General features: G+C 39.3%; 1 protein-coding gene across 1 annotated transcript in view; it reads right to left on the bottom strand.

The window, feature by feature from the left end:
• The window catches only part of COL12A1 (collagen type XII alpha 1 chain), a 111,762-nt gene that overhangs the window by 18,277 nt on the left and 70,085 nt on the right, over positions 1–23,400 (bottom strand). Inside the window, exons 41-53 of the mRNA XM_060167334.1 lie at positions 22,421–22,537; positions 22,124–22,270; positions 21,519–21,593; positions 16,957–17,096; positions 14,942–15,065; positions 14,633–14,776; positions 12,715–12,879; positions 10,452–10,490; positions 10,217–10,355; positions 6,865–7,007; positions 6,465–6,574; positions 2,114–2,263; positions 621–698 (exon numbers count right to left, since the gene is read on the bottom strand). Of these exons, the coding sequence (XP_060023317.1) occupies positions 621–698; positions 2,114–2,263; positions 6,465–6,574; positions 6,865–7,007; positions 10,217–10,355; positions 10,452–10,490; positions 12,715–12,879; positions 14,633–14,776; positions 14,942–15,065; positions 16,957–17,096; positions 21,519–21,593; positions 22,124–22,270; positions 22,421–22,537 (1,571 nt within the window). The remainder of the gene's footprint in view (positions 1–620; positions 699–2,113; positions 2,264–6,464; positions 6,575–6,864; positions 7,008–10,216; positions 10,356–10,451; positions 10,491–12,714; positions 12,880–14,632; positions 14,777–14,941; positions 15,066–16,956; positions 17,097–21,518; positions 21,594–22,123; positions 22,271–22,420; positions 22,538–23,400) is intronic.

Below are 23,400 nucleotides of genomic sequence, written 5' to 3'. Positions count from 1 at the left end.
CCCCCTGCCTTTCACTAGAATATTCCCTTTCACCGCTGTAACCCCGGCACATAGGATAGTGCCTGGCTTACAACAGGTGCTCGGTAAGTATCTGTTGAATAAATAACGCATACTCATCCCGTGGGTACGTGCACCTCACTGTTCGCCTAAAGCTTCAAATCCATCATCAGCAGTCACCTTTGTAATTATTACAACCTACACAGATACTATGGGTAAAAGCCATCATCTTGAAAAGAAATATGGTTATTTCTACTTAGATATCCAGAGAGGTGATGGCTTATCCTGTAAAATGCTGGTATTTTACAAGCAATAGGAAGGACTCTGCGATAAGTGGGTTTATCAGACACACTGATTCAGCTGGACTTTTCTGACTATGCATAACCACCCTGGCTGGCAGGGAGGATTTCCAGATGTGGTTCTCTACATTCTGGACTTTCGAGGGAGGGGTCCCCAGCCTGAGCTGTAGTCGCTGATGAGCACACACACTTTGCGTGTCCCTGGCTCCATCCTGGAGATGCAGCTGCAGAGGGCTACTTGCTCTCCCAAGCCATCCACGCCCACATCCCTTATTCCTCGGGGACTCTTAACACCGCCACAGAATTCCATTCTGTTTTACTTACCCTGGAAGGAATATCACAGCATCTGTCTCTACTGGTCCACACTGGACTGCAGACAATATCAAAATTCTGGATTTGGAACTGCAAACAACCAACAGCAACATGAGCTAAAGATGCGTGAAAACATTTCATATTAACGTTTCCACATTTTAACCTCTGCCAACTTCTCACAGAGACGCTCTTGAGGGAACAGGCAATGAAAGCAATGGGATCCTTACCTCATAAGAACAGAAAAACCTATGCCTGAGAGAAAGCGATAGTAAAGCAAAATGCATACGTGATATTCCCACTTCTGATCCACTTCCTTGGCTAAAATGAAATGTTTGATTGAGTTTTGGGTTTTTTTAAGAAAACATTAATTTCTTTATTTACTTAAAAATTAAGAATGTATTTAATTCTGAATTTGAAGACTACACACATTTAAATCAACTTTTAAAAGTCCACCCTTGCAGAAAAGTAACATTAAAAAAAATATTCCTCACTTATTCTAAAATTGATGCCCTTCTTTTCATAAATTCTTACCTAGGGACTAACTGATAATTTTATGATTACCTTCAGCTTAACTATTTCAATATAATATATATTTTCTATCTTTCTACATTTAAAAAAATAGAGCTCTTTTGATAAAGATTGTTTAGCTGCAGCCATTCTTTTATAAACCTAATGTAATTGTTCTATTTAAATATCAAATCCAATATTCAGTAAATGATTTTAATCACAATTCTATTAAATTTGCACTCTTTGGTTCTACATTGTGGAATAAAAATTTCACTTTTGAATCAAGAAGAAGAAAATCCTATCCGTGGAAGAAAGCTACATTCAGTAAATGCAATTTTAAAAATAACAGAAGCCAAGGCTATTAGTCTTGCTCTTAGAACAATGTTATTATTGGTCAACATTTAATATGAACTTAATTAACCTGGTACAGTGAAAACCTTAGGTTTAAAATTTTACTACTAAGTAGCGTTGTAAAAGGGTTGGCAAGCCCCCGCCTCCAACTTGAGCCAGTGACACTTGTGAGTGAGGGGTGGCTGACCGACTACACTCATCTTCCTTCTGAGGCAGATGTGACCCCCCAGTGAGGGGACAGCAAGTCTGTGACGGTCACAGCCAGTGTCCACAAATGCGTAGTGTCCTGAGTGCACACATTTTTATTAACAGTTACTACCTTTGAAGAACAAAAAATGAATTGGTTTAGATTTCACTGATTATCCTGGCAACTATTTGTGTTGTACTCTCCAGTTTGATTCAGTTTCAAGTCGACTACATGATGTTCTCTGGTGCCTTGACAACTTAATTTGTTTCTAGCAGTAAAGCCCATTATCATGTTTTGTCAGTAGCATATTTTCTCAGTGTAACTTTTCCAGCCTTTCAATCTAACCAAGAAATAAAACAATTTAAAACTCACCGAGGAAGAAAACTTCACTGATTACTTTTAAAAATGTCATTTCAATCTTAATACAAGATACCAAGAAAAATAAAAATGTGTTACTTACCGTGGCTGATTTCCTCTCCCCTTTAAGTAGTTTTCCAAGAATTTCATAACCATCAGTTGTGATATTTCCAGCTTCCCTGATGTCCTTCTCTATAATTTCATAGCAGTCAATGTAAATCTTAACACTTTTGGAGGTCACTACGATATGAACCTAAAAAGATCATTTGTTTCCATTACAAAATTTCTACCCAGAACAACCTGGCTCCTACATATTTCAGATCACAGTTTTAAAAAAATGTGTTCTTACAGCTATTCTCGTCCCAAGTCAAGAGGCTTGGACTAAAAATCCAAGCACCAGGTTGCCGTGTCAATGTCATTTATTAACAGCATCAAATTAAATGAACCACTTAACCTTTCTGGGTCTCAGTTTCCTTCAGCTATTATACACTTGCATAATTTCTTATTTTCCCCACTCTGTACTCTTCCTGAGACGGCCAGAGATATTGTAGTAGATGAGATGCTTCTGTAAACTATAAAGAGCTATTCAGAAAAGAAGCAGACTCAACAGATGTAGAGAACAAGCTAGTGGTTACCAGTGGGGAGAGGCAAGCGGAGGGGCAGGATAGGGATACAGCAAAATCGGGGTAGGGGACTAAGGGGTATAAACTATTATGTATAAAATAAGCTACAAGGATATATTGTACAACACAGGGAACAGAGCCAATATTTTATAGTAAGTATTTAAGAATAAATTACAAAAAATGAGCTATTCAAATACAAGTAAATAAATCATTAATATATTATTATACTCAGGACACAGGAGCCTCGAATGTCTTCCACTGATTTCGCTAAATTCCATTTTTAATTTGTTAGTCGCTAATCCCTGCCAAAAAGATCTTACACACCATGTAGATACCTAACGCAGGAAAGAGCTGGCACGTGTCTTCTATAGAGATTCAGCCCTGGAAATCAATAGATTCAAGATTCAATTTCCTTATTAGAAAATAATCTTGTTGATTTATTTTTTTATCTGATATTGAAGACACTCAGAATCTCAAAAAATCTATTAGTACAGATAATTAAGAAAACATCTGTATTTCAGTCATGTAAAGAATGGCTGTGGGTAATCTTTGACTTTATAGTTATACTCATAGTTTCCACTTATCACAGCCCAAATACTCAAGTAAGCCCATGATGATTACTTTGAAAAGTTTGGCTCCAAGTTAAGGAACAGAAATTCCCTTAAACGCTTTGAGTAAATAAGCATAAGACAATTTCTAGAGATTTTTTTAAGCAGTAAATATTTTTTTCCACATAGAATCACCACCAAAACACTAATTTAGTGCATCTATAAGTGGTAAGTATGAATTATATATTGCTTTTATATAAAAGTGATATATGGCTTACTAAAAATAATTTTAAATACCCCTAGGGCAATCATCTGATACTAAATTCAAGAAGAACACCATACAAACATTCCCAAGATATTTATTATCTAATAAGAACTAAAACTTATTTGTTGGCTCTTATATGAACAATCTGAGAAGCAAACATTCACAAACTATTTGAAAAATCATCGTATCCAGAAAAACTATTTCAAAATCAAAACTTTCAATTTTTGAAACAAAGTTATTCCAAATACACTTGTCATTCAATGCTAACCAGAAAGAAACACATGCTAGAAATATACTTTGCTACAATCTCTTCAGTGTGTTTCAATGCATTTTAAACACATGCATAATTACATTTCAGAGCGGCTTTTATCTGGAGACCATTGTCCCAAGTATTTAGGGACTCTTTCCCAACTGGGAAGGATTGTTGGTCACAGACCAGTAGAAAGAAATAGGAACACTCTTGTCAACTCATCACTCTTCCCAAGGTCTGCCATTCCCTAAAGCCTTATTTTTCATCTATTCCGCCTCTTTGTCGCATTACAAATTTCTCTCTTGAATCTATGTCATCTGTTACAATTGTCCCAAGTATTTAGGGACTCTTTCCCAACTGGGAAGCATTGTTGGTCACAGACCAGTAGAAAGAAATAGGAACACCCTTGTAAACTCATCACCCTTCCCAAGGTCTCCCATTCCCTAAAACCTTATTTGTCATCTATTCCACTTCTTTGTCTCATTAGAAATCTCTCTCTTGAATCTATGTCATCTGTTACAACAGGATGGAGACATAGAAAACGCTTCAAGAGAATTCTCCAGAAGCAGTAGTTGTCTGCCATTCCTTACTTAAGCTACCCCCATCTCTCCCAAGAGCCCCCTGTATGTTATTCTCACTAATTTGCTGCTATCAGAGAACTACTTGTTCTTATCTCAAGGATTGAAGAACTTCAGTTCCCGAATTACATGGAAAATGAGAGAAGAGTGTTCGAATCCTTGGATCAGTGGAATGTAAGTAGCCAATAGTGATCGCACTTGGTACTTGAATAGATAGGATAAATGAGAGTAGGTCAGAAGAACGGTGTGGGGTAATGAAGGAGGGAAAACAGTATAATGAAAAAGTAGAGGAGGAAGTAAAAACAAAGAAAGACATTATGCAAAAAGAAGGTAGAGAATTTGAGGAGAAAAGAACACTTGTGAGAACAGGAAAGAAGAGGCATTATGTAAAACCTAAGAATACAAATACCTCTCTCTATAAAGCCAAATTAAGAAGGGAATGTCAAAAAATAATTATCTTGATTTGCAATAATTAATGACTGTCACTCTTGACCTCTTCAAAATACTGCCTTATTTTGCTCAGTAAAATGAAGCATTCAATGAAAGTTGGAAATTAATAATAGTTATATTATTAATAATAGCTCCTAAACGGTTATCCGTTGGTTAATAGAGGGCTGAATTTCTAATATCTTCAGTGGGTATGGAAGAAAAATAAAATAGTCTTTTTGGGCGAGTTATTCAAGCGTAAGTTTAATAGGTGTATCAAGGAGCCAAAAAAAAGTTCCTAAGAACTTTGCCAGATTCAACATCTATTATCGGACAAGGAGAAGTTGAAGCCAGTAATATCTGTCTAGAATCTGCTTTCCCAATGAGGCATTTATTTTGCTGGACCTTACCAGGAAAGTCTGTAAACCGTTAAGCAAATAGGCCTTTATTCTCAGAGATCTCTGTGTTTCCATCACTGCTTTCTGCTTCTCACTAATGTGCCTGCTGAGGCCTCTCCAAGCCCCATGAAGAGAGTCCCTTGTCATCCTCACCAAGAATCTGATTCATGAATAAGAAGAACATTCTGGAAAGAAGCCAAGATTCTCAGGAAGGGAATCAGCAAGAAATTCAGCTAAATCTACCCAAGTACAGGGTCGTTCTTCCATTTTCACTTGAGAATCACATTGAACCAGAAATATTTGTCTTCTGTGTATGGGGACTAACTTTCTGAGAGCTACACTGGGGAAATTTTAGACCACTTGCACGACAAGTAGTCTTCCTCCTGTTAACTTGATCCAGTGGATGAAGAAATTCCATTAAAAAGTCCACTCCTGGGCTCCCCTGGTGGCGCAGTGGTTGAGAGTCCGCCTGCCGATGCAGGGGACACGGGTTCGTGCCCCGGTCTGGGAAGGTCCCACATGCCGCGGAGCGGCTGGGCCCGGGAGCCATGGGCGCTGAGCCTGCGCTCCGCAATGGGAGAGGCCACAACAGTGAGAGACCCGCGTTCCGCAAAAAAAAAAAAAAAATCCACTCCTAACCTAGACGGTGCTTTTCATTTCTAACGCTGCCAACTTCAGCACTCTTATCTGTAAGTTAATTTTCCTGACAGCAAGTTTCTATTTATCCTCGATGTTGAGATTTTAAAAATTAAGATCATCAAGAATAGATAATCCCCTAAGAATTTATCTTAGAACTTTTAATAAGATTTTTTTAGAGAAGTTGTAAATGTGTTCATGCAGAAGTTAATTTAGTAAACAGTTATCTTAATTATTTTGATAGTTAATGATAACTTTTGGACTGGCATGTTTGTAACTTTTCAATAAACAAGCAGGTAGAAGCAGCTTACTATTCTCTATAAAAGAATAAATAATTTGATCAATTAAATACAATCCACAAAAATTAAGCTTTTGAAACAAAATGACATAAAGGTTCAAAGTAAAATGGTAGGTAGAAAAATGGGCATACAATATTGTATATACTACACGACTCATTCTGAAAAGACATTAGCATTGAAAATACATTGAAATGTTAATAGTAGTTATCTCATGGTTAGTAGAATTATCGTTTTAAACTTCCTTCTCTGAATTAATCAAATTCTTTGAAATAAGGTATTATTTTTAAAAGACATGGCTATGTTTCCACCAGTTTAACATGACATTTTAATAAATAATAAATTAAATTAGTTTAAATTTTAAGTCATATACGTTTTTCTACAAATAACTTTTTTCTATAAATATTTATTTTTCTATAATCTTACGTTTTTACCTTATGAAAACTTCCATAGAATAATGTCTTCACTTCCTCTGTGTCAAATGTAATAGTTTGTACCTCACCCCTTGTATCCTTGTTAAAGAATGATAATGTCTTGCTAGAAGCTGTAATCAACACATAATTGTTATTAAATCAAATGCATGGACACTCTATATTGAAAGTATTAATTCTTGTTGGAGAATTCTCTAAAACAATTAATAATTTCAGTTAAGATAAAATGTAATTCAAATATTTACTGATATATTTTTAAAACTTTAAACATAAAAGCATAATCAAGTAAATATATATATATATATATATATATCCAGAAGGTTCTTAAAGAAAGAGAAAAGGAAAAACATAATCAAAAATATGCATGCATGTGCCTTAAAATAAGATAAATTATAATCCTTACGATCTGCTATCACCCCAACTTGTGGTTTGTAGTCTCTGTCTGTGATCTGCCAAATTGCGAAAGGGTCATTGGGAGTTTCTGGGAGAAGTCTGAATAGTAATATAATCGTATACGAAGTGGGGAGGCCATTGGGATGTAGATCTCTGTTGGATGAAACAAAATTAATTAATTAATAAGGATTTCTCACCAGAAATAGAGGATATTTTAAATCTTTGGGCTAGAATCTCATCATGAGTAGTATTAGAAGCCATTTATAATAATCTGGCTACATATTAGAAGGGGAAAAATTTAAGAATGACCTCAAAATAGCAAACACTAAAGACCCATTATGTAAGCAGTAATAGATGATTTATAATCGGATAAAGTCACAAAAGTCTGGGAAATTGCCAAGTGGTCTTTCATCCTACTGGTAATAAATCATTTTTTCTAAGCACATGGATAATTATAAAACTATATAATGATTTTAGGGTGATAAAACTTGTATCTAGGGACGTAATTTAAAGAGAGTAAATCTTACTAAATATATTTAATTTCCAACATCAGGAGTATGAGGTCATAAACAAGATGGCTTAAGGCTTTAATTGCGCCCTCCCTGTATCTAATAGTTTTTACACTTCCCTAGTCCTCCCTTAAAATCAAGTAAATCAAATAATCTCCAGAAGGTCACATGTTCCCCGAAACAAAACCAATAATAGATTTTATGGCCACGTACATTGTGATTCAATTAAAAGGAAATGTTTCTTGGCTCTAAGGCTGTTAGACGTAAAATGTGGCCCCATGTGTCCTTCTAGGGTTGAGTCAGTCATTGTTCTGGGGGAATCTCTGAAGCAGAATTAATGGTTTTTTGTCTGAGACCATTTAATAGCACTATCTTCCTGAAGGTAGGAAAAGGGGCTTAATAATCAGCTCTTGGAATGGACTAGAGGACACGGGGAGGGGGAAGGGTAAGCTGGGAGTGAGAGAGTGGCAGGGACATATATACACTACCAAATGTAAAATAGATAGCTAGTGGGAAGCAGCCACATAGCACAGGGAGATCAGCTCGGTGCTTTGTGACCACCTAGAGGGGTGGGATAGGGAGGGTGGGAGGGAGACGCAAGAGGGAGGTGATATGGGGATATATGTATATGTATAGCTGCTTCACTTTGTTATACAGCAGAAACCAACACACCATTGTAAAGCAATTATACTCCAATAAAGAGGTTTAACAAAAAAAATCAGCTCTTGGACAGACGAGAAGCAACTCCTCCATGGATTTTGACAGAGGGCATAGACTGTCTCTTGAGGTTTCGTGTCCTAGTACCACACTGTTAGTACTTCTGGAATATAACGCTGCCCTACTTTTTCTTTTTTTAATTTTTATTGGAGTATAGTTGATTTACAATGTTGTGCTACTTTCTGCTATACAGCAAAGTGAATCAGTTATACATATACATATCCACTCTTTTTTAGATTCTTTTCCCATATGTATAGCACAGGGAACTCTACTCAATACTCTGTAATGCCCTACTTCTTAAAGCATATGTTCTGGGCAAGCTGACACGATGCCTTTTGTATGTCCATAAACTGACCATCTTCATAATATTCCACATTAAAAATAATTTCTCCATATTAATTCATTTCTCACCTAGCCCATTTTTCTCCTTTTTTAGTTAATGAGTGATTAGGAAAAAAATTATTTAATTGCATTTATGCCTCTTTCAGCCACAAGTTCTGAATCTTAAGAGGACAGTGGTCTGTCATAAGTTAAAATGTAGGAATCACATCTTGAGGTGACAGAGTTACATGCTGGGTACTTAGGTTCATTGATAAACCTAAAACTGCAAACCAGTGTGGTTAACCATAAAAGAGTTAGGAACTCACAGTGTGGTCACACTACAACAATAAAATCTGTGCTTCCTTAAAAGAAATGAACTTTGGTTTTACTCTGAATTTTCCGTCAGCTTTCTCAGAGCATTTCAAATTTCAGGCATCATTGTCTGACCCTGTCCTAAGTTTCGGAACACTTTATTTCTTCTTGTTCTTTTCCCTCCATAAGATGCCAAACACATATTTTTTGACATTCAAGTGTTTTCATTCTAATAAATAAAAAGTACATATTTTGGTTATTGGACCCAGGTACAAACTTTCATCAAGTAAAATAACCAACATCTAGAGCTACCCAACAGATTGCCAGAGCACCAGCCAATAAAAACTAACTGTTGGGCTTCCCTGGTGGCGCAGTGGGTGAGAGTCCGCCTGCCGATGCAGGGGACACGGGTTTGTGCCCCGGTCCGGGAAGATCCCACATGTCGCGGAGCGGCTGGGCCCGTGAGCCATGGCCGCTGAGCCTGAGCGTCCGGAGCCTGTGCTCCGCAACGGGAGAGGCCACAACAGTGAGAGGCCCGCGTACCGCAAAAAAAAAAAAAAAAAAAAAACCATCTAACCAGCATTCAGATTAAGAAATAGGACATAACCTGTTGTAGTAGCCTAGTAGCTTCCTATGTACCCTTGTCCAGTTTCCCCCATTCCCTACAAAGGTAACTATACTATCCTAACTTCTAACACCATAGGTTAGTTTACCTGATTTTGAACTCTATATAGTAGGAACCATGGAATATACTATTTTGTGTTTAGCTTCTTTTGCTCAGCCTTTTAAAAAAGAGATCTGTCAAGGGCTTCCCTGGTGGCGCAGTGGTTGAGAGTCCACCTGCCGATGCAGGGGACACGGGTTCGTGCCCCAGTCCGGGAAGATCCCACATGCCACGGAGCGGCTGGGCCCGTGAGCCATGGCCGCTGAGCCTGCGCGTCCGGAGCCTGTGCTCCGCAAAGGGAGAGGCCACAGCAGTGTGAGGCCCGCGTACCGCAAAAAATATATGAAATAAAATAATTTTAATAAAACTAACTGCTGCCTGTCAGATCACAGATCATGGACAAGCAAGGCCACTGCAGTCTTTCATCTTGTGGAGTCGGAAACACTGGGGAGAATTCCTCTTCTCATTCTGCGTTGATTCCATGCAGTCCCTCTGCACCAAGGGAGAAACGTTCAAAAGAAGAAGTTGCCTCCCTGTTTAAACGACCTCTCTTAGAAGCGTAACTATAATCCTAGACTTAAATTCAAAAGGATCAGTAATCCATCATATGGCAGACACAGGATGAGATTCCTGGGTCTCAGAGTAGCAAGCTTGAGTCCTAGTCTCCCGTGTGACCCAATGGAACGCAGTTAACCCAACTGTACTTAAGGAAACTAAACCAGGTCACCCATAGGACTCAATTCTAAAATACCAGGGTTCTAAGACATCAGCAAAGATTCCAAGCCTCAAAAAAGCATCTGGCCCGTAGTAAGAAAGAGAACTCCTGCTGTCACACTCACGCTGTAGGCTGATTCACAAAGGCGTTCTTCTGAAGCCTGTAAGACGAGTGGCTGGGAAAAGACCCTGACTCCAAAGAGACTCCTTGCACAAAAGCAAAATTCTTTTCTGTCAGGTTGTATGCTTCAAGCATCTTAAAACCTTTACATCAGAAAAAAAAAATATTGAAATGAGGTCATTTTAATTATCTTATTGCTTGAAATCCTGAAATAAATTAGCCCGAGTATGAACGCTTACCTGGTGAGGTGTAGCCATCCAAATAAATGAGAGGACAACCTGCAAAGCACAGTGTTCTTTAAGTACGATTCACCAACAAGGTATACAAACATTATACATGCACAGAAAGCACCTGCGTACATACATCAAGTAACAAACCTGTTCATTCATTTATAAAACATATCAATCTAACCTCTTCTGAGTTATTTTGTGTAGACTTTCCACGTGTACGTGAAATTATACTACTGACCAGTGTGACCATGTTTTCTGGACATTCTCCAGTCCAGTTGGAATTTTACAACGTTCTTAAGAATGGTAAGATTGGGGCTTCCCTGGTGGCGCAGTGGTTAAGAATCCGTCTGCCAATGCGGGGGACGTGGGTTCGATCCCTGGTCCGGGGGGATCCCACATGCCGCAGAGCAACTGGGCCCGTGCGCCACAACTGCTGAGCCTGCGCTCTGCAGCCTGCGAGCCACAGCTACTGAGCTCGCGTGCTACAACTACCGAAGCCCATGCGCCCTAGAGCCCGTGCTCTGCAACAAGAGAAGCCACCGCAATGAGAAGCCGCGCACCGCAACGAGGAGTGGCCCCGGCTCGCCACAACTAGAGAAAGCCTGCACACAGCAAGAAAGACCCACCGCAGCTAGAAATAAATTAAAAAAAAAAAAAAAGAATGGTAAGATTGAATTAGGGGGGGAAATTTATAGATGTTTTTCAATAGATTAAAGAACTTTTACTGATGAGGATGATTATAATTTTTGTGACTTTCTGTTTGAATAAAAAAAAAAAATCCCACAAGGACTCAGAGGTGAAAAATATACAAATCAATTTTCACTGCAAAGTAAAGGAGCTGTTACAGTGGAGGATTCCTGGACTGAATGTCAATATTATGACATAGTGTGAGTGTGTTTCGTGTTTGGTAATTGCAATCATTGTTGCTTTTCTTGTGGTCATCCATTTACAATGCTTGGTGTCAGTTGATTTATCTCTTGTAAAAATAAAATACAGTGTGAGTTATGAAAAAAAAAATAGAAATCTAAAAAAAAAGAACTTTTCTCCCAGGAAACTTCAGATTTGTGCAAGGGCAGGAGGAGTTTGTCGCCACCCAGTCTTCTCTGCCAAGCCATGGAGGCTCACACTGGCCACCAAACCTCACAGTGGCAGGTGTACAGCGGGTCTCACCCTGGGCCCTGGAGCTGGGGCAGCACAGGGCTGCATCCGGGACCTCGTGGAATGGAGGGGGCAGCTGGTGCTCCCTGTTCACTTGCACTAGTGTGATTCCATTCTGAGCTTCAGCATAAGTTTTACGGTAAACCACCGACGTTTGTTTACTACTGCCGCCTCTAACCCGAGTTCTGAGATCTCAATATAATGTTTCATAGGGGAAAACATAACACTTAAAAAGCACAGCCCTGCCTGGGATCAGGGGTCTAGACCAGCCACGCAACTGTCTCCATAATCTAAGACCCCAAGACTCAGAGTTCATGGATGGAGAAGAGGAACAAACCAACTTCAGTAATCAATCTTTTGGCCTTCACTGTATTTTAAGAGTTGAGCTTGAGGTCTCGGTATAATATGAAAAGTCTACACCCAAGTAAACAAGTGGGAACCAAGTGAACTTCTACAGGGCACACTCACACAAGTCAGTTTTCTCGTGGCTCTCCTGAAACACGGATGTTGACGGAACAAATACCAATTGATTACTAACAGGGAAAAACCTTCATCCCACGGAATGCTTCTATAAATGCATTTCTAAGTTGAAGATTAATTTTCTCAAATGTCACAGGCATTGGGATGGTGGGAAAAGGATATATTCAAACACTTTATTTCCATACAAGGAACATTACGTCTTCAAGGCTAAAAATGGACCTCTGACAAGCACACAGTTAGCATCATCTCAATAGGAACAGTGATTCATCAGGTTCTCAAGTGGTTTCCCAGGATCTGTTTATGCACGGACTTGATCTCATATAGGATAGGGAACAGTCTACCCCAGCGGTCCCCAACCTTTTTGGTACCGGGAGTCGGTTTCGTGAAAGACAATTTTTCCACGGACGGCGGGCGGTGGCGGTTCAGGTGGTGATGTAAGCAATGGGGAGCGGCTGTAAATACAGACGAAGTTTCGCTCACTCACCCGCCGCTCACCTCCTGCTGTGCGGTCCGGTTCCTAACAGGCTGTGGACCAGTACCAGTCCGCGGCCCAGGGGTTGGGGACCCCTGGTCTGCTCAGCAGTTACTTTTGCAAAACAACTGAGACTATGGACCCATGTGGGTCATGACTTACTTGAAGTGGCAGTTTCACAGACGAATGTGATGAGGTTGTCCTCTATCTTCTCAAAAGATTCAAAGTCGTCCACAATGAACACGTGCCGCTCGCTAGGTTTGCTGGCTATGTTGGCAAGTTCGTTGTAGTCGACGTCAGCCACGCCAACTACAAAGACACTGAACCCTGCAGAGCAGTGTTTACAGAGAGAATTACACATCCTTTTTTCCATCCTTTATGGTTTAAACAATTCAAAACAAAATCTTATCAGAAATGATGCCATATTTTCTCAGCTAATGCAACAAGTTCTTTTAATTGACATAAACTCTCTTTAATGAACATGTACTTTTTCCAGGTCTTCCTATTTTCTGGCTTATAAAATTCAATTAATTGGATTTCCTAAAATAAAGTCTTAACAATTAAAAGATGAACATTTTAATAGCAGAATGACTTAATGTGGTACTTATTTCCTTCCACACATCCACAGTCCTAATATACCCATTAATTCTGCAGCTGTCTTAGGCAACATTAACATTTCAAGCTCATGTGCCTCAGAAACCAACAATGGGCTCATTTTCAACTCTGAATTCCTGAAACTGATTTACTCAATAAACTCAGGCTCAAAGTCAGCACTTTGACCACTTTCAAAATGGAATCTACAAGTCCCACTGGCAATAAACTTTCACTTATTTAGGCTAATACAAATAAACAAAGTTTTCACTCCAAAAGCTTAATTCAACAGTAGAATTAGTTACATAATTAGATATAAATAAGGTAACTTGAGAAGCAAGCATTCATAACCCCAAAGTTAAACCACAAAGGAGCCTAAAATATACAGGAATCTGCTCAAAGTGCCTAACGTAACAGCAACAACTTATAAAAAGATCAGTGCATAGAACAATCTCTGTTGTAAGAAGACACAGTATGACGTAGCACTAGTCATGACTCACTTTTAGCCAAAGACCTACGTACGTGCAGATGACAAATTCCATGTAACGAAGGACTTTACAATTTACACCACAATAAATCAGGCATAGCATAGAATTCTCTCTAAAATATGTCCACCTTGGACGCTGCCTGAAGGACTGGGGGTGTTCATGCAACTATAAAGACTTAGTTTCATCTCTAATCATCCTGAATAACTAATCCAAAGGGCAGTGTAACAAGGAGGCTTTCAGCATGTTTGATTGACAAGATCTACACCAGCAATATCTCCCTGAGGTCTCTCTGCTCCTCTGCAATGAACCTTCCAGCAATCTGTTTGGGATCTGCATCTGCCAGGACGTGCTAAACCTATGTCTCTCCTTGCATAGGACTGAACCAGCATCAAGACTCATTTATGCTATGGCAGGAAGCCTGCTCGAGGATCATCCCATTACTGCTGTTGTGTAGGGTTCCAGCCACTATGGGGGACTGACCCTGAGGCACGTCTTATACAAAGAATACACCATGTCATTTCTGAGCAATTATCAAACCATTCCATGATGAAATGTAAACTAACATTAGAAGGGTACGGAATACAGAGTAAAACAGAAACTAAAGTAAAATCAGTAATTTTGGTCTTTTGCAATCATTCCTGGACGTTTGAAACTGTGAAAATAATGAGTGCCATCACTAGGAATCAAACTTATGCTTGTGCGATGTGGAAAACAAACTTACGGTCACCAGGGGGTAAGGAGGTGGGGGACAAACTGGGAGATTGGGATTGACACACACACATTACTATATATAAAACAGATAACTAATAAGAACCTGCTGTACAGCACAGGGAACTCTACTCAATACTCAGTAATGGCCTATATGGGAAAAGAATCTGAAAAAGAGTGGATATATGTATATGTATAACTGAATCACTTTGCTGTACACCTGAAACTAACGCAACATTGTGAATCAACTAGACTCTAATAAAATTTTTTTTTAAATGCATGCTTGTGCTTACCTGACTGTTGGATGACCAAAGCTGCCTTCTTGACCTCGTCCTGTGACCGACCGTCTGTGACCACGACCAGCACCTTGGGGACACTCTTCCTCATACCACTCTCCCAGGTCAAGACCTTCTCCTTGATAAATGTGAGAGCTTTGCCTATAGAATGTGGCATGGAACATTTTAGTGTCATCTCAGTGGAAGCTCTCCAAGTGCCCTTAGCCACGCCCAACTGAGAAGCAATTGAATGTTAGAGTTACACTCCGCCTATCACTCCAAAGGCTTTGGAGAGTAAAGGTCTATGTACACGCTGATGAACTGTACCTGTTCTTGTGTTTCCTCCTCTGTACCGGATATTCTGGAGGGCCCCGAGGGCCAGGGCCTTGTCGTTGTACGTGTTCAGCTTAAACTCAGACTTGACCTCGTCGCTGTACTGCACAAATGAGACCTGAAAGGAAAGGCGGTTTGGTGGTGAGGGTAAGTCGCCTCTTTTAATGTTTCAATTGTCAAGTGATTCTTCTAGCTGCATAATGGGAAAAAGAAGTCTATTAGACCTGACAGAATATGGTATGCTCTTTATAGCTAATATTATAACACTGACTACTGTTGTTTCACTAAATTCTCTGATTTCTGATCTTCAATGAAAGTGTCAGTAATTGATATGAATAATGTACATGCACTGTATTTATTCTCTAGGATGTAAGAAGGGATGGGTAAAGCTGGAGAGCAATGAGATTCCAAGATCAGAAATGAGAACATACCATCTTGAGCTCAAATACTGGCTAAGCAATTGCTTCTCAGACAACTGACCCTTCTCACTGACCACATCTATTCTTCATTGTAATATAAAAATGGCACATGAGTGATAATAATCAGCACTCGTCACCAATTCAGTGACAGTGTGATTCAGTGGAAAGAATAAAAGCTTTATAGTCGGGATTCAATGGGCTCAAATCCTAGCGCTGCCAGTTAATAGCTTTGTGACATTGGGTAGGTTCCCAACATCTCTGGGCCTTTGTTTTTTATCAGTAAAATGGAGATAATTATACTTACTTCTATGGCCAGTTTAAGGAATGAGAATCATGTATACAAAGTAGCTGGCACACAGAAGTTAATAAAATATGGTAGCTTTTTTTCTTATTTTTTATCAGAAATCTTAATTTCTAAAAGGATTTCAAAAAAGGCTTACTTGCTCACACTTTAAGACTGTAACTAGCCTGACATTTTACTCTTCTTGGGTTGGAATAACATCTACAGAATTATTTGGGGATTTGAAATTTAACATATTCCACAAAGCATTATTGCATAAAAGAAGACATGATTTGTTTATGAAATTATTTGTGATTTATGTCAAAAATCTCTTATTTTCATAACATCTCTAAGATGTACCTGCCTAAATAAAGAAGAAACTTCACCAAGAGAAATGGGAAGGGAAAGAGGATTCAGAAAAATAATAACACAATACAGTCTCTTGCCTTAAGGAGTCAATGATTTAGACAGAAGAGAATCACACAAATATTGACAATATAAAGAGATACGTGCCGTAACAGCAACATAAACAAAACCCTTCAGGAGTCTGAAATGCCTAAAACTATCAAGGAAGCCTCGCCAGAAAGGGTGGAATTGAAGTGGGTCTTCGAGGTTGCAGAATCCAGGTAGTAAGTAACAGAGCCATCGGCCCTGAGTCCAGGGGTATGTTGGGAGTGGAGGAGATTCTCAGCTTTACTGGTGGGTCAGAGCTAAGCGAGGAATTATTCTTTGAGGTGTGTCATGGAAGGATTAATTTTTCTAAGTTCCCACTCTAGTAAAAGCAATAAATTTGGAGTGATTCCAAAGCAAGATAATTGGTAGTTATCATTGTAGGAAAACAAATTAATTTCCCTTTGAGTTAACAATGGCCTTTCTTCTTCTGGTTCAGGTAATATCTGCAATGTCATGATAGAGGGAGCAGTAGGGTTCCACACAGCCCCTCCAGTCACTATCCATCACTGAATCTCCTGCCTTAACGGGTACGACAATCACAATGCATTTAACTTCCAGAACATAAAATGACCTTTCAGGAAACTGTATCATTGTCAAAAGATTTAAGCAGGAAGTTAGAGTTAGACTCCCCTAAATTCTGCAACAGGAATATCATCTCGCCAAGAGAATACCTAGAGGAATATTTATTTTTCTATTTATTTATCGTTTGCACCCAAGTCCTTCCCAAAAGTCTATGTGTAAAGAAAAGAGAAAATAACAAAGTCAAAATGGAGTTTATATGGAAAAGTCTTTCTACTTAAAAGTTTAAAGGAAATAGCAAGACATTACAGATGAATAACCTTTGAAACGACACCCACCTGAATTCCAGCAGGACTGATTTCATCAAAGGCTCCCACAGTATTGAAGATGAATTTTACAACTTTGTTAAAATTATCATCCCCGATACTCCAGGAGGCATCAGTCAAGAATACAATATCTGCCTTGGCCCCTTTGCACACTGGGGGAAAAACACAGAGGAAGCCCCAAATCTCATGAATTCTTTCATTTAAGTGAAGTTACACAACTGAGACACGTAATCTAACACCCTGCTACTCCTCCAAGTGTGGTTCAGCAGCAACGGCACCGCCTGGGAGCCTGATAGAAATGCGGAGTCCTGGGGCCCACCCCAAATGTCCTGCAACCGAATCAACAGTAGCAAGGTGCCAGATGATTCATGGGCCCAGTGAAGTCTGAAAAGCGCTAGTCTAACTGGCCCTCAATTTCTGCTCTGGAATTACTCCATCTGGTCATTCTGCAAACATATGCTCCCTCCTCATGGGATTCTTCAAGGAGCTTCAAACAATAACTAAGGAGGAAATCAAGTGAAAAAACAACCATGCTCAGAACTTAAGAAGAGCCCTCAGTGGGTTTGGAGATTTTTGTACATAATTATCAAAGACTTGGTGTAGATAAGGTGTCTTTTCATTTTAAATTAGGCCACTAGAATCATATGGAGGGAGGGAAGGGATGGAATAAAATAAAGAAACACCTTTAATTAGAATCTTCAGACTTGAAAGCTAAAAATTCTGAAAATAAAAATTTAACGTTTTAGTGATAAAAACTTGCCATGTAGAATGTATAACACCAAGAATAAACCCTAATGTAAATATGGACTTTGGGTGATAAAGATGTGGCAATATAGGTTCACAGGATGTATCAAACGTCCCACTCCGGGTTGGCAGGGGGGATGTTGAGAGTGGAGGGAGGCTGTGCAGGTGAGGGGGCAGGGCATGTCGGGACTTCTGTGTACTTTCAGCTCAAATTTGCTGTGAACCTGAAACTGCTCTAAAAAATAAAGCCTATGAAGAAAAAAACCTTAACATGTCTTTTTTTTTTCAAAATTCACAATCTTATATGTTGTGGAATACGAATACACCAGAGAAGTAAGTCATTACCACCAAAAAGGTAACAAACATATCCATGCCCCCCAAAAGTTCACTGGTGTCCTTTTATAATAGTCTCTCCCTGTCAGTCCTCTCCACACCCCTTCCCATCCCCAGAAAATCACTGATCTCCTTTTGACATGATAGATTAATTTGAGTTTTCCAGAATTTTATATAAATGGAATCAGACAGTATCTTTTTTTTTCCTCAGGCATCTTGCACCCAGCATCATCATTTGGAGATTCATCTATGCTGTTGTGTTTAACAGTAGCTTGTTCCTTTCTCTTGCCGAGAAGAATTCCATTTATTCCATTATTGCTTATTATTTCACTTTTTCATGAACATTTGGGTCACTTCCTGTTTTTTTCCAATTACCTGGTTTTTTTTTTCTTACAAATAAAACTGCTATGAATATTCATGTAGAAGTCTTTGTGGGAACATATGCTTTCATTTCTCTTGGTTTAGCACCTTGTAATGAAATGACTGAGTGGTACCGTAGGTTTATGTTCAACTTTAAGAAACCGTCAAGCTGTTTCCAGTGTAGTTATACATTTTACATTCCCACCAGCGGCGTATGACGGTTCTAGGTACTCTACGTCTTTGCCAACACGTGGTCATTTTAATTTTAGACATTCTAATAGGTGTAGTGGTGTCTCATTGTGGTTTTGGCTTGCATGTCTCTAATGACTGATACTGAGTATTCACATATCTTCTTTGGTAAAATGTCTTTTCAGATTTTTTCCTCACTTATTAAAATTGGGTTGTTTGTATTTTTATTACTGTGATTTGAGAATTATTTATGTAATATGGAGATAAGTATTTTAGCAGATTATGTGATTTGTAAATATTTTCTCCTAATCTGCGACTTGTCTTCTCATTCTCTTAATGTTGTTCAAAGAGGAGTTCTTAATTTTGATGAAGTACAATTTATCAGTTATTTCTTTGCTCACATTTTTGGTGTGATATGGAAGAAATCTTGGCCTAATTTCAGGTCACAAAGGTTTATAGATTAATTATTATATGTGGGTTTATGATCCATTTTTTAAAATGTTTTTTTATCGTGGTAAAAGCCACATAATATAAAAAATACTATTTTAACCACATTTAACTATACAGTTCAGTGGCACTAAGTACCTTCACACTGCTGTGAAACTCTCACCATCATCCAGCTCCCTAATTTTTTACCTTCCTCAACTGAAACTCTGTCCCCACTGAACACTAACTCCCCATTCCCCCTCCCTACCCCCCATTGCCCTCCTGCCCCGGCATCTACCAAAGTACTTTCTGACTCTACGAATCTGACTGTTCTAGGTACTTCATTTAACTGGAATCAAACAGTATTTGTCTGCACCTACTGTATAGTGGAATGCATTTTTAAGGTGAACTTAATATATGCCCTACAAACAGATTGTACCTTCTTTTTTTCCCCCTGTGCTATACAGTAGGTTCTCAATTAGTTATCTATTGTATACATAGTAGTGTATATATGTTGAATCCCAATCTCCCAATTTATCCCACCCCCTTTCCCCTCCTTGGTGTCCACACGTTTGTTCTCTACGTCTGTGTCTCAATTTCTGCTTTGTAAATAGGTTCATCTGTACTATTTTTCTAGATTCCACATAGATGCATTAATATATGATATTTGTTTTTCTCTTTCTGACTTACTTCACTCTGTATGACAGTCTCTAGGTCCATCCATGCCTCTGCAAATGTCACAATTTCCTTTTTATGGCTGAGTACATTCCATTGTATATACGTACCACAGCTTCTTTATCCATTCCTCTGTTGATGGACATTTAGGTTACTTCCATGTCCTGGCTATTGTAAACAGTATTGTAAATAGCTGCAATGAACATTGTGGTACATGTCTCTTTTTGAATTATGGTTTTCTCTGGGTATATGCCCAGGAGTGGCATTGCTGGGTCATATGGTAGTTCTGTTTTTAGTTTTTTAAGGAACTTCCATACTGGTCTCCATAGTGGCTGTATCAATTTACATTCCCACCGACAGTGCAAGAGGGTCCCCTTTTCTCCACACCCTCTCCAGCATTTACTGTTTGTAGATTTTTGGATGATGGCCATTCTGACCAGTGTGAAGTGATACCTCATTGTAGTTTTGTTTTGCATTTCTCTAATAATTAGTGATGTTGAGCATCTTTTCATGTGCCTCTTGGCCATCTGCATGTCTTCTTTGGAGAAATGTCTATTTAGGTCTTCTGCCCATTTTTGGATTGGGTTGTTTGTTTTTTTTGATATTGAGCTGCATGAGCTGCTTGTATATTTTGGAGATTAATCCTTTGTCAGTTGCTTTGTTTGCAAATATTTTCTCCCATTCTGAGGGTTGTCTTTTCGTCTTGCTTAACATGTCTTTAAGCCAAAAATATTTACTGAATTCCTTTCAACAGTCTAAAGAAACACACTACTATTTTATCCTATAATAATACACTTTTAATTTTTAATTTTACTTCTTTAATAGGCTTAATAACCATAACATTCTAGAGCCTTCTAAGAGAAAAGAAAAATACTTTCAATTAAATGTTGGAAACAGAATGTGGGAAAAGAATAAAACAGTAGTTAATTAGCTAAAACTTAATTTGATGAAGCACTGAGCATTGCCCCAAATTACTGAGAGACCAATCTAAATAGCTCAGTCTATGTCTTTTTACCAGTTTACTACAAGGGACAAATATGTCTCCAACCTTGGTGAATGGAAATATTTTAGCTTTGTGTAATCCAGGGCCCTTCTTAGGTCAGAAGCCAGGAATTCCAAAGCCAAAGGCCCAGGGGTTATGCTGCAAATTTAGCCCAAAAGGTCCCCAGTGCCTGTTGATGCCAGCAGCCACAAGAAAGAAATGCCCTCCATGTGACAATGGATTATTTAAGGCATCCCTAGACCTTCATCTGCAAAATCGAGGAAACAGAGTTCCAGCTGAAGAGGCAGAGCGGTTTATCACTGGGTTTTTTTGTTTTTTTTTTTTAATGTCGGTTCATTGGTTTGTTTATTAATTTATTTTTGGCTGTGTTGGGTCTTCGTTTCTGTGCGAGGGCTTTCTCTAGTTGTGGCGAGCGGGGGCCACTCTTCATCACGGTGCGTGGGCCTCTCACTGTCGCGGCCTCTCTTGTTGCGGAGCACAGGCTCTGGACGCGCAGGCTCAGTAGTTGTGGCTCACAGGCTCTAGAGAACAGGCTCAGTAGTTGTGGCTCATGGACCTAGTTGCACCACGGCATGTGGGATCTTCCCAGACCAGGGCTCGAACCCGTGTCCCCTGCATCGGCAGGCAGATTCTCAACCACTGCGCCACCAGGGAAGCCCTATGACTGGTTTTATTCACACTAAAATGGGCCTGGAGCAGAAGAGCAAATGCCTGGTAATCTTTGCCTTTAATTGAAAAACTCTTTAGCAGGAATAATAGGTCAGATATGTTCTATATCAACTGCGTAAGTAAGAAGGCTATCAATCCCGATCGGCTGAATGCATTGCCTAATGGCTGTACTTACCTTCCCGGGCTGGTGGAATCGTGGGAGGGGGAGGAGGTGTAGGCGGCTCTGTAGGAGCTTCTGTTGGTTTTACAGCTAGAATTAAAAAGAATAATTAGAAAAACGCAACATGTGCACATTTCATATCTCAGGAAGTAAATTTTTAGAGCCATTTCAGTCCTCGATAACGAATCAAGTGTCATGGGCACTGACATACTGGGAATCCTATCTTATCCAAAATTGGTACCATTGGTAGTCACTCAACATTGACTACAGCAGCACGAAGCAAAGCCCAGATGCAAAGGGAGAGCGTAAGACCTTCAGATACAGTCAGATGAGCAGAGGTCACCAACACGGATCCATGTGCACCTTTCACTGTCAGCTAGAGCCAGCTCTCCCTCCTTTAGGTCATTCCTTACAATTACGCCAGCTCTAACAGGGCAGCACGGATCTGCTGCAGATAAAGGTGCTGAACCAGCTGCAGACGCCACCTCAAGGACCTGCCATCATGTCACTATTGCCGCTCGTAAGGAGAAGTGTCACACAGGAGTCACTTATGTCTCCCACACCCAGGGCATCCTACTCTGAAGCCTTACAGAGACTCCCCGGATTACTCAAACACTTACTAGTATGTTCTTTGACAGAGACACCTGGTCCCTCAAGATTTGGTGTCTGCACAAAGACAGTGACGCCATAATCAGTGTCTGGTGACAGGCCGGTGAAACAGTGACTGGTTTCTGATCCACGCACTGTAATTTCCTGTCCTCTTGTTCCTGATTAGGACAGCAGAGGAAAAATGCCAGTGTCACCAGCAATTATCTTTAAAGACATTCTGATACATCATTTTATAAATAGAATGACACCTTTACTGAAGTTTTAAATGTAGCTACTATGTGCTCCAGGTCATTTTTTTGCACACGTACCATCTGCAGGGCTTAGTTTTAGCCTGTAGGAAGTGGCTGCCCGGTGAGCTGACCATCTAACACAGAATGTATCCCACCCGACCTGGTGAGTTTTCAGATCTGTCACATTCAAATATACTACAAAAGAAGGACAGAAATAAATAGATTTGCTTCATAAATAAAGGCAAAAAAAAGCATACTTTTAATCACAGCACAATTTTAAAACTTCCACTGTGGCTGAAAAAACTAAAGTCTCACATTGTTTCTTCATAAGAAACAGACGTGAAACAAACACGAAAACATGGTATTGTCAAAACCGACCTCCCTTTCTATGACTGATTTTCAAGGGAAGGAAAATCCACATTCAGACGTACCTCTGAGATACTGCAGGTTCAGTTTCAGACCACCAGAATAAAACAAATATTGGTACAATAAAGCGAGTGACAAATATTTTGATTTCCCAGTGCATAAAAGTTATGTTTACACTATACCGTAGTTTATTAAGTGTGCAATAGTGTTATGTCTAAAAAAATAATGTTCATACCTTCATTAAAAACACTTTATTGCTAAAAACTGTTAACCATCATTTGAGCCTCCAACGAATTGCAATCTTTTTGCAATAGTAACATCAAAGATTACTGATCTCCGATCACCATAACGAACATAATAACAATGAAAAAGTTTGAAATATTGCAAGAACTACCAAATGTGACACAGAGACATGAAGTGAGCAAATACTGATGGAAAAATGGCCTTGCTCCGTGCCGGGTTGCCGCAAACCTTCAATTTATAAAAAAAACACAGCATCCGCCAAGTGCAATGAAACGAGGTCTGCCTATAGCCCCTCTCCACGCCATGAATGTCAACAACACCTCATGAAAAATAATAAAAAAAATTTTCTGAAAGGCTATCTGCTAAGTCCTCAAATAGCCATTAAAGCACTGATGATAACAAAATCTACCTGCAAGCTGAATCAGTCATCATGGCATTTATGGGAAAAC

Source organism: Lagenorhynchus albirostris, chromosome 12, assembly GCF_949774975.1.
Source record: "Lagenorhynchus albirostris chromosome 12, mLagAlb1.1, whole genome shotgun sequence".
In the NCBI taxonomy this organism is placed as follows: Eukaryota; Metazoa; Chordata; class Mammalia; order Artiodactyla; family Delphinidae; genus Lagenorhynchus; species Lagenorhynchus albirostris.
Note: the sequence above shows the minus strand (reverse complement) of the source record. Positions and strands in the feature narration are given on the sequence as shown.